Genomic DNA, 12081 nt, shown 5'->3' with positions numbered 1-12081 from the left:
CTCTATAAATAAACTTTGACTTGACTTGACTTGACAAATCCCCAGCAACTATTGTTTCAGTTTTTCCCTTTATAATTCTCTCACTTCTTAAAATACACGACTGGTTGTGTAGTTACACCACAGGCAGCCAGGTGTCACAAAGCGTGAAGGCTGCCAGAAAACCAGCAGATGAAGAAGAAGAAGAAGAAGAAGAAGAAGAAGAAGAAGAAGAAGAAGAAGAAGAAGAAGAAGAAGAAGTAGCCACATGACACTGGGTGCGTCTCAATGCGTTAATTTCGTGCCACCTCTCTCCTCTCTCCTCTGTGGCTCCGGAAGTACTTTCTTAGTCGCCATTTTAAAGACTGTCTCAAAGCCATAGTTGTATGCGGAGGACAGAGGAGAGAGGATGAAGGTGACTGATTGGAGGACCTATGATCGAGGAAACACAAGAGCTGGCTTTGCGGAAGTCTTTTCACTGACAGACACGCCCCTCTGCGTCTAACCCCAAAACCTGCACAGCAAAAACTGAAATCTAAGCAAGTGTTTTTATCTTATTTTTTAGTAAAAAATGTCTAATTTTGCTTCATATGAGCCACATTCCACTGATATGTCCAGAAACATGTTGTAGTTCAAGATATTCAAGATGCTATGAGGAGGATCTGTTTTAATTGGACTCCCTCGCCATCTTCTGGCCTGAAGTATCACACTCATTGTTGTAAAAATGTGACTTTTAACCATTTTGTTTTGGAACAATTTTTTTTTTCATGACAACTTTTTATCAGATACAACGTAAAGAGGTAAGGTATTTATCAGTACAGTTACGTAGCAATACGGTTTGAGACATGACAACTAGCAAATCTAAGTTTGTGCTGTACATCAGTGGCAAACATTGTAGCGCTGCTAGCAGCCTGGTGCTACGACATATCTGTGGGCTAATGTAAAAACAAGCTAACTGTCAGTTTGTTTAGTAGCCATCCATACGACAGCCTGATGCTGTGTGACGTGTCTGTAATGTCTAGCGTTAGTAACACTGGTTATGTCCTATCAGTCATCTACCAATCAGAGCTAACGTAACCTCACTCTTCATTTTATTGATAGACTCTCAAGTTTGAACAGACCACTGCAGAATAACTGCTGACTGTGGGTTGGAATGAACATTAGCACAAACAGTTTAGCTCCTGTGTTAGCCTTTAGCTTGTGCTCTATCTCTCTCCTGTTTATCTTTCTTCTGCTCTTCTGTCCTTTTTCTGTCTGACAGTTAGGCTCCAGTGTCCACCATCACTACAAAATTAATCACAGAGATCGTTTTCAGCAGAGATCTCTCTTCTCACTACTAAACTACGTCAGCCAGCGTAGTGTTGTCATAGAGACCTAAATGTGCTGTAAATCAATCTGGTTTTCCTTGACACCATCCGGAAGCTGCAAAGAAGCTACCAAGTAGCATTTGAAATAACCTCTGCTGGTGCTGATAATCTCATTGTAAAGTGTGGATTAGGATTAGGCATATATCTAGAAGCAAGACTTTTTTAAGATCACTTAGAAACTCCTCACAGGAACTTTAAGAGACAAAGATAATGTCTGAATTGCTTGTAACACTTAAAAATATCTGCCAGTGGGGGAAGAAAAAAATGCTTGTCAGGTTTCTTGAAAATAGGATTTATGTCTGAACACAAGACACTTTTTTTTTCTAACGCCACCTGAATAAGACATTTTTTCTGGACCAGTCAGATGAGAACACTTGCTTAGATTTAACTTTTTTTTGCAGTGTGTGAACCATCTTCCTACCTGCCAACACACCAGCACATCTCCCTCCAGAGGAAAGAAGAACCTTTAGCTTGTCCTTGAATCTCGTTTTATATGTGTGCCTTACTTGCTAGCTGCTCTTCCAACCTTGACAGAAATAAAGCTCTGCTGACGTTTAATCACTACTTTACAGCTATCTCCATTGGTTATCTATCTGATTGTCTGATAAAGTGATATGTATTATAAGTACATCTAATGAGAATTTGACCCCTTCACAAAGTTACTGCATCACAAAGTGAGATGAAGATTCATGTTTAATCAAAAAAGTTGGCAGATATGATCATCCCAGCTTTCAACTTGTAGAGATTTTTTTTTTTTTTTACCTTGTAGATTTTAAGACTGTGAATAAAAATACAAATCCATGTGTGAGAGCTGAAAAGGTGCTCTGTGCCAGTTTCCAGGTAGAGGACAAAATCTTAATCTTAATTTCATGATGTCATGGAAGCTCTGAACAATTATGGTAGTTCAATTAGTCACCAGTATGTAGCTTTAAACAAACAACACTGGAAGTCATGACTAAGTCGTAGGTTCTGAATTAACTTCACAAACTTTCTTCAGCATATCCAATAAGAGATTGATTCGTCCCTCCAAACCAGTGTAAGTTTGTCTGCTTTTCATCAGAAAGGAGAGGACAGTTGATAGAGCATGAAACAAATGGCCAATGGATGGATTCAAACCCAGGTCCAGGAGCAAGATCTAGACCATGAAGCCATCTCCTGTTTTTTTTTAACCTGATATTTTGGATGGATGTGAAGCCCAGTAAAGCTAAAAGAACTCACCACTACACGATCCGTCGATCTCCTCATATCCCACACTGCAGACACACCTTCCAAGAGGAACCAACCAGTCTCCGTCTGCTCCACAGAACAGTTTTGGCGTGTCTCTTTCTTCGGCATGGTCGATACACGCCCCCCTGACCTCCACCAGCGAGGAGGAATCCACACGAGGAACCGTGTCTGGAAACGAGGCCAGGTTCCTCAGCGTGAACGGACATTTCTTATAGTAAACTCTCACTGACACCAAGGCAATGCAGGCTCCGATGTCCTGGAATGCCAAATAAAAGCCTTTCCTGGTCATAGGCCCAACCTCCCGCACCTCAGTGTTCAGCTTGAGTATGCGATCTCCGAGATCCATCTGAGTGAAGCTCTCATCAGCGGCGATGGTGTCGATCTTGGTGTACTGAGTGGGCTTGAATTTGACACCGTGCGCCTCGTCAGTCTCATGGTAGAAGAGGTTAAACGTCTCCTTACAGGTACCAGACACCCAGGGGATGGAGTTGCAGTCCCGCAGAGTGAAGCGGAGCTCCACGTAGATCTTCTGGGCGGCCTGTCGAGAGATCCAGTTGGAGCGGAGCCAGTTGTTCTGGTTTGGTTCCATCACATTGCAAACCTGAAAGGTATGGATGGGCCGATTGTGCTCGTCCATTTCTGTGATGGCGTCCCACTGATGAATAAAAAACAGAAGACGGTGGGGGAAGGAGGTTGTAGGGAAAAGGACAGAAAGGGGGGAAGAGAAGAGATCTTGTTAATTTTATAGTCTCAAAGATCTTGAATTCAATGTTCGGTCATGAACTCAGTGGTTTAACATTTTTGAATGTTCTGTTTTAAAATGAAAATTTAACATTCCAGATATTAAATATTCAGTCAACATGATTAACTTTTCAACTCAATGGTTTTGGAAGAATTGAACTTAAGAAAGAAAGAAAGAAACTAAAACTGGATCAAAATGTATTTTTCACTTCCGTCTTAACACTGACAGTAACAACGGGTGTAAAAATACCAATGTCATGACCTTTCTTTCATCCTTTCACTGGTCTTTTTCTTTTACTTTCGTTATGTTTTTCTCTTCAGAATGATGTCTTTCTCAGGCTACTGAGTCATCAGCTATGAAACTCCCATGTCACATGATCAGGGTGAGTAGCAGCTTTGCTAGGCCATGAGGTTACCTGTCCAAATGTTGATGGGAGAGAAGTTAATGGGGTTTTTAGCCTCACAGTCCTGCACAGCTCTCTGGTTTTATTAGAGTGGGGACTGGCTACATGGATGACCCCAAAACCAGCCAACATCGACCTCCAAGAATCAAATTACCTGCCTGGGAAAAAAGGGCTCCCAAATCACTTTGCTTACAATGCAGCATCAGACCCTCAGCAAGCTGCAGAGTTTGCCTTTGTGTGTGTGTGTGTGTGTGTGTGTGTGTGTGTGTGTGTGTGTGTGTGTGTGTGTGTGTGTGTGTGTGTGTGTGTGTGTGTGTCTACATGTCTGTGTGTTTTTTTAAAGTGCTTTATTTTTAGATTGGTTTCTTCTACTTTGCCTGTTCCCTTCAAAGTTTGGAAATGTTTTAAATTTTACTCCTTTAGGGTGTGTAATCTACATTAGACAGTAAAGGTGTGAAAAATATCGACACAGCAATATATTGGGATACTTTGACTTCCGCTACAGTATAGATTTTTTTTTTTGTAAAATATTTAAAAAGTCAAAATTTAGCCAAGTTGGAAGTAAAATGCAACTTCCTCTCCTCCACTGCGGTAGATGGCGCTGAAGAGCTACTCTGCTGTTTGTAGCCCATAGATTTTATAACAAATATAACCTCAAAGAATATTTAAATTTTTTCATTTCTTAACTTGATAACATGTTTTTTGTTGTACTGAGCAAGGCAATATATTAAAGACATTAAAATTTTCTTTTGTCCTTTCAATTATGAGTAATATTGCCTGATTTACATAAACATTATTGTTGTTTTTTCTTAGTTAACTGTGTTAGAAGAATATTATAAAGAATATAAAAAAATGGAGAGGGCTTTTTCAGAACAACACTATATGAGTCAAAAGGAAAACACCACACTACAGGAAATTAGATCTGTTTTTCAAAATATTGACCAACAAGTCATCACCAACTCCCAATGACAGAAATGGGACCACAATAATAAAGAGCTTTGTAACCATTAGAGGAAGCTGAAAACTTAATCATTCAACAAATTTGAATGTTAAACCTTATCAAAGAGAAAGTTGAAATTGGCAGATTATTTGACAGACCCTTACTAAATACAGACTCTCTGATCATTTACTGGCCGTAGTTGGAGCGATCTCACAGAGTCTGTAGGCTCAGTAACACAGGACAGTTAGTAACTGAGATCCATTCACAATAACTTGAATTTACATTTTCATTTAATGCTTTTTCGGTGTGTGGATTTTTTGTTTTGACATTGTGAAAGTTAAATCTTTAGCACAACTTTTGATGAAAACTGACTAAAGTGAAATTGAGTTTCCATGGTTGAAGTGCATAACAAGAAGAGGAGACATTTGTATTTGATAGGAGTTTTTAAAACTTAATTTTCTTTATTTTGTTCCATTTAATGTACTTTCAGTATTTACTGGGTTTTATTAACATGGGTTTGCAAAAACAAGTTGAGGTCACTAAACTGATACACTGCCTTGACAAGCTAGCTGTTATGTAGCAAGTGTGCACCTTACTTCACTGTTTTCAAGTTGATTTTCCTTTTTGCACTGAGCAAAGCAAGAAGACTGTCACTAAAAAAACTAAGACCTTATTGTTATGCATGTCAACGTTTTTGTGGTTTTAATTTTGTTTGGCACAAGTTTGCCAAATTAATTACCTAAATAAAATAAAGTTTGAACAATACCATCTTAAATGACTTTCATCCTTTTTTTCATTTAGAACTTTGGTTTTAAATAGGTAAATTAAAAACAAATTAAACTTTTAAATAACATGCAAAACAGTCTGAGTAATCAAAGTTATAAAACCAAAATCGTGATCGTGATTTTGCAAAAAAAAAAAAAAAAAAAAAAAAAAGTGATGTAACATATTTTTCCATATCACCAACCCCTAGGTTTTGTGCTAATTCTAAATCAAATTCCATTTAAAATAATTTTCCCAGATCAGTCTCAGTACTCTTTTTGCACTTTTTTTATACTTGGACATCAAAGATCCGGCAAAACATAAGCATGTAGAGCTTAATGACTTGATTTAACAGGATAAAGGTGCCACTAACAATACCATCATCTTCTTATGATGGCAGACTCACTCTGTGACTCCAGCGTGGTGATAAGTAGAAGATAAAAAAACGTCTCATGTGCAGGCCAAACACTGGGCTCAACATTGTTTTCACAGATCAAAGTATGTAAATTATTTGGAGGGATAGGGAAGTATAGCAAAGCAAAACTCTATTCATTACAGATCTACAGCTTTTATTCTGTATTTAATAGTGAACAGATTTCACCACACACACTCACAAAGACACACACACAAGAACACACCTCTATTTCCCATTCTCAAGGTCTGGGAGGAGACATTCCAGTTGTAATTAATGGCTGGAAAACAACTGCTTTATAGGCAAACACAGTCCACTGTTGGGATGGAGCTGATGGTTAATTTTCCAATACTATTTGCCTGATAAGCTCGCACATTTAATAAGCTGTTTTGCACTTAGCTTAATATTACCTCTTGATGAGAGTAGTAATCAAAGCCTAATGTTTGCACTCACATACTCATTATCCTTTTTAATAACATGTTCTAATTCAATCATGCAAAGACGACAAGCTTTAATCTGCTCTTCCCTCAAGGTGTAATTGTAGCGTTACAGTCAAACAAATTGATTTTGATTAGATGTGATATCGCCCATAAAATTAATTTTGCCAGAAAAGTAGAGCGCTGCAGTATTTTTTAAGCCAAGTCTTTTAATTTTGATAGTCTTTTTCATTTTCTTAGGCAAAGAGAACAGAGGAGTTCACCCAATCACACAATCACATGGATGGGAACTGGAACATTACAATAGGGATAAGAAAACAAACAATACATTATTCTTTATGATACTTTATGATAGAGTTATGATATGGTACAACACGATAAAGTGCTGGATGATACAACAAGGTAGAGTATGAAACGGAAAGTTATGATACCATCAGGCCTTGACATTAATTTTTCTGCTCACCAGCTACTATGGCTGGTGGTTTACTTGTGGTAACTAGCCACCCAGCATTTTCACTAGCCAAAATGTTATTGTTGGCTAATTATGTGTAATATGATTAAAGCCAAGGATAGCATGCTACAGTTTATTTGAACTAGATTTTCCAGCTTTTTAAATGTAAATGACCCCTGTTCACACTCAAATCAAGACCATTGAGACAAAGTAATACAATGAACAGTTTATTATTGTACTTAATGAAAGCAGTGAAGGTAGAAGATTTATTAAAAAGATATAAACTAAACTAAAAAAGCCTAGCAAGAAACACTGTCTGCTTAAATATCTATTTACAACAGTATTTTTTTTTCAGTATTGAAGAAAGTTCCATACTTTCTGGATCATGAGTCACTCTGTAGTATAATTATACATTTTTTGAAGTCATATCCGTCCAAAACGTGTCATGAAGAGGAAACAACATGTTTAAGTCACTCTAGGCTGTCAGTCATGTTTATTTGAAATGATTTGGTTTGTTTACAGTATTTCCAGATTAATCTTTTTACACAAAACTTTGACAAGTATTTGTATATAAGGGGGTTAAATATTTTTCTTACAGCTCCTCATATCTATAACCAGTTTCTCTTCTCTATGTGTGCTTCTCGATGCCCATATCTTGGTCTTATTTACATCTCTGCACTCAAGTTTGTTTTGTCACTGACAAGAGATCATTCCTATACATTAAATATCTAAATTATTGTTCAAACAGTGTTTTTTTTAATTAATTTTAAAAAAGAAGCACATTCCACATATTGACATATTTGGGTGGTTGAGCCAGAGATTTGGTCTTTTTTACATTTCTGCACTTTATTTTGTGTGAGATTCATAGAAGAGAGGATTCATTTTATTTTTCATGTTATCACATTGAAATGCTGATTCAGCATTTTCAGATTTTCCCCATTCCACATTTTCTGCTTTGTTTCACTGCTTTTAGCAAATATTTTTCATATTTACCTTCTTCAGCATCAGCATTTCAATGCACTTGCTGCAAGGAAATGCAATTTGTCTAGTTGTTCATACCAGGTCTGTTGTTCTGCAGTGCTTCGTTCCTTTCACTGATTTTATTAAAGTAATAATTGACAACGATATTACACATTTAAAAGGCTTGAAGTTAAACCAGTCAGTCAATATTCCGCTATGATTGTAATAGTTAAATAAAGACATGTTGTTTGTACGAATTCATGCATCAGTTTATCTACAGTAAAGAGTTGTTTATATGTTATCAGTATCCTTTGTCATATTGGTCATACTATGAATGATAAGAATGATTTATTGCTTGTTTAGTGAAGAGGGTAACCCCCCCCCCCCCCCCCCCCCCCCACCCCACCCCACCCCCCCCCCAAAAAAAAATAAATAAAAAATAAATAAAAAAATAAAAAATAAAAATAAATAAATAAATAAAATAAAAATTCAGCCCTAGTGTGTGAAAAAAGCCTGTTCAACCTTTTTTGCCAGTTAACAACATTTGTAAGTATGTAAAGAGCATAAATACAAATTCTAGTTAGAGAACGTTATCTTCAGTTTAACACTTGTGGCAATTTTACTGTTTGGAAGTCAAGTGACTTTTATGAATCAATTACATGTATGAAGAAACAGTCAAACCCTGGAGAAATGCATTTATGTACTTGTCTCCTTTGTTTTCAAGCTTCTTTATAATATGTTATCTATGATCATCTTACTCCTCCACTGATCTTTTAATAGTTTCTCTAACCATCCTTCCACAGATGCTCCATTTGGTACCACCTATTGAAAGCGTAAAAGCGTCAAAGGCGCTGTTTCAATCCACCCTTCAAGCCTTTTCAGTGAGATTCGCCCCTGAGTCAGCTGTTGACCTGCAGAGGTGTGTGTGGGAGTAAAACATGCATGAGCACCCTTGAGCTCAAAAGAGTGTTTTTTTTTAACAAGTGTAAGCAAATCATGGGAGAGGGGTTGGAGAAATGGAGATCATGCAGGGGAATACCTGGTCTATATCTGAGAAAAAAAGGATACTGTTTGACATTTCTCTTGCTGTGGGTGTATTACCTCAAAGGTCATATGACAATTTATGGAAACAAGTACAGACATATCTTTGTTAAATGACATAAAAAAAAAAGACTAAAAAGGGTTGAATAAATATCTGCAGCTTCCAGGAAAAAGAAAGTGATACTTCACAGCAACTCTAATTTTGGTAAATTGTGAGTATTTGGTGAAAATTTCTCAACGACCATCCTCAAAACTCATGGGCAGTCATCACTGATCACCATCAGAAAACAAGAGGTGCCACTGTGCATGCTCCTTTGAGGAGATACTGTACAAACTTGTCAGTAATACATAAAATACCCTCAGACTTACTTCACTAGTGTGGAGCCACCCTCCCTTTTGTCGTCACTGTCTTACAACTTGAAGTTTTTCAAGATGTTATGAGGAGGATCTGTTTTACTTGGATTCCCTCGCCACCTTCTGGCCCGGAGTCTCCACACACTGTGGTAAATTACTTTTATTGGGGCCTATGTTTGTTTTGGAAAAAAATCTCTTTGTTCAAGAATTTTTTTTACTAGATACAACACAACAAGGTAAGGTATTTATCAGTACAGCTACACAGCTGTTGTTTGAAATGTGACAACAAGCAAATGTATGTTTTTACCTTACATCACTAGACGGCTAAGGCATAATTGTAGGCTAACATAACAACAAGTAAACACTGTCAGTTTGTATGTAGTTTGGTAGCTGTCTATATTTAGCACAGCTGGCAGCCCGGTGCTCTAAGACATGTCTGTAATGTGTAACGTTAGTGAATCCTGGTTCTGTTTTGCCAGTCATCTACCAATCAGAGCTAACGTAACCTCACTCTTTATTTTATTGATAGACTCTCAAGTTTGAACAGACCACTGCAGAATAACTGCTGACTGAGGGTTGGAATCAACATTAGCAGATTAGCCCTTTTAGCCTTTAGCTTGTGCTCTATCTCTCTCCTGTTTATCTTTCTTCTGCTCTTCTGTCCTTTTTCTGTCTGACAGTCAGGCTCCAGTGTCCACCATCACTACAAAATTAATCACAGAAATTGTTTTCAGCAGAGAAAAACAGATCTCCTTTTTTAAAATTACTTCTTAATTTCATCACTTCATTATTTACTTCTCTTTACCAAACTTTGTCAGCCAGTGTGGTGTTGTCATAGAGACCTAGACGTGCCGCAAATCAATCCAGTCCAGCTTGACCTGATCAGGAAGCTACAAAGTATCATTTTAAAATAACTTGTAACCTGTAATGTCCTCACAGCCTCTTTAAGTTTGCAATAACATAAAATAAATAATAATAATAATAAGATTTGAAGAAGTTAGTTAAAGCAAACTTCTTCCAATCTGTTCTCAAGCAAACAACTTCGGAATATCTGTTAAAGGTCAGATCGATACTTTTTGATGCATTTCAGTTGCAAATCAGTAGTCTGCTCAGCTGTCACTCAAATCAAAAGTTTTGATCTATTTTTGGTTTGTCATTCCATTGTCGGCTACATTTGCATAGAAAAGAATAAACAGCTGTCAGATTTCACTCGAAGAAGTCACTAACAAAGCAGAGTCAGACACTACAGGTCCTGCAGCTTAAACTGGAAGGGAGGATACTGTGTGATTGGAGAAAGGGGTGAGGCAAACATTTCTTATTTTTCCTTTTTAGTGCAGCATTTTCCTTTTATTCTTTCCACTTTAAAAGCTACAGATGGCTGAAAGTCCCATGACAGTTTTTACTGAACAAATATTTTCACTGACTGCGCTCATTTAATGAAGCATTTACATTAAGTAATTTTGATATCTGTATTATAAACTGGTTGTTGGCTGACTTATTCTCCAACTATCAGCATGAGCTGTTGAACAAAAGATACAATCTGACCACTTTTCAAGATCAAATACCTTTAATGATGAGAATACAGCACTGAGCAGCTTCTATGCGGCCAAGGTCAGGCGTCACCCTGAGCCTTTCTACCCAGGAAGATTTTTATTGTGCATTGAGACCAGGATTTGAGACCTGAAGCCCTGGAATAAACTGAAAATATCCCGTTTATTGGACTTCAATCTTAATAGCAAAGTCATGAGTGGAAGATGTAGGAGACAGAGAAAAATGAAATGGATCATTAGAGACAAAGAAGGGATGAAAAACAGAATATATGAGGGATGTAGTGGGGATGTTGGTATAAAAAAGCATACCTAATGATTTAAGGGAATCACCTAAAGAAGAAAAGAAGCATGAGTTGTGCTAAAAGGCCTTTGCAGATAAACTGTGGACAGACACAGAGGGATCGAGGCAGGGCTATCAGTATGATTTGTCCCAAAGGGGGAAAACAATCCATGCTGATAGGAACATATTGCTGCTTAAACCCCTGGCTGAGCACCACTCACGGCTGATCTAGAGGCCTCTGAGACGCTCTCGTCCTGTCAGCTGGCTGATAGTGTCAAGCAGCTCTGTGGTGGCAAAAACTTTAAATGAATTCACTCTACAGCTGTACATTTGCAAGAGCTGGGGATTAAGTCTTCTCTTAATTGTCTTACAAGCCATGACACTTATTACCTCTTACCTGAATTTAATTTAAATTAGAAATTTCCTTGACAGCTTGACACCAAGACCCCCCTGAGTTCCCCAGCGTGACATCCAGGCCACTTGAAAGTGTGTGCGTGTGTGTAGGTGTGTGTGTGTGTCTGATTTGTAATCTCAATGTGATCTGGCTTCTTTCTTTTTCAAAGTGCAGAACTTTGAGTGGAGACGAGCCCGGCCACCTTTCCATCAAGCTTTAACATGCATAATTGAAAAACGGTCAGAAAAGGAGGCTGATTGATTGCAGCCTGAGACCAAGGACCTTAAAACCCATCTCTCTCCTTCATGAAAGAGAGCCAGTCATTTTACTGGACACTCGCCCAGAGGTGGGCTCCTTTTATTAAAACCGTGAAACCTAAAGGCCTATTGAGAACTGCACTTTTACTATGGTGTCATAACCCGCACCGCTCGCCCTCCATCAAAATTAAACATTTAGTGCTCCTGGATGGTCCCACCACTTGGTTTGCTCTGAGGTTGTAAAAAAATGAAATTAAACACAATTTAAAAGTCAATGTCCCTCTGTGTGTGTGAGAGTGTGTAATGACCTGCTATAAAAGAATTACTTAATTATAGGACTGACAGAAAGCAGTGGGGCAGGCTGAGCAGTGCAGCTTTCAGAGGTTTACCATCAGACTGACAGGAGATGTTCTGTGAAAATGTAGTGAGTGGGCATTAAGGAAGAGGGGGGTAATTTATAAGAGTGTTTTTCATGCAGTTAGCCCATCAGTCTGTCTGCAAAACAAACAAACTGTAAAGTGGGGGTCA

General features: G+C 38.0%; 1 protein-coding gene across 2 annotated transcripts in view; it reads right to left on the bottom strand.

The window, feature by feature from the left end:
- Window positions 1-12081, bottom strand: part of LOC141807999 (ephrin type-A receptor 6-like) — a 293417-nt gene that overhangs the window by 208421 nt on the left and 72915 nt on the right. For both annotated transcript variants that reach the window (XM_074694268.1, XM_074694269.1), the window contains exon 3: window positions 2562-3225. In XM_074694268.1, coding sequence (XP_074550369.1) covers window positions 2562-3225 — 664 coding nt within the window. The remainder of the gene's footprint in view (window positions 1-2561; window positions 3226-12081) is intronic.

The sequence above is a fragment of the Halichoeres trimaculatus genome, unplaced genomic scaffold (genome assembly GCF_033239565.1).
Source record: "Halichoeres trimaculatus isolate MK-OKI-2021-1 unplaced genomic scaffold, fHalTri1.1 fHalTri1_scaffold_19, whole genome shotgun sequence".
In the NCBI taxonomy this organism is placed as follows: Eukaryota; Metazoa; Chordata; class Actinopteri; order Labriformes; family Labridae; genus Halichoeres; species Halichoeres trimaculatus.
This window is presented reverse-complemented; position numbering and strand designations above follow the sequence as displayed.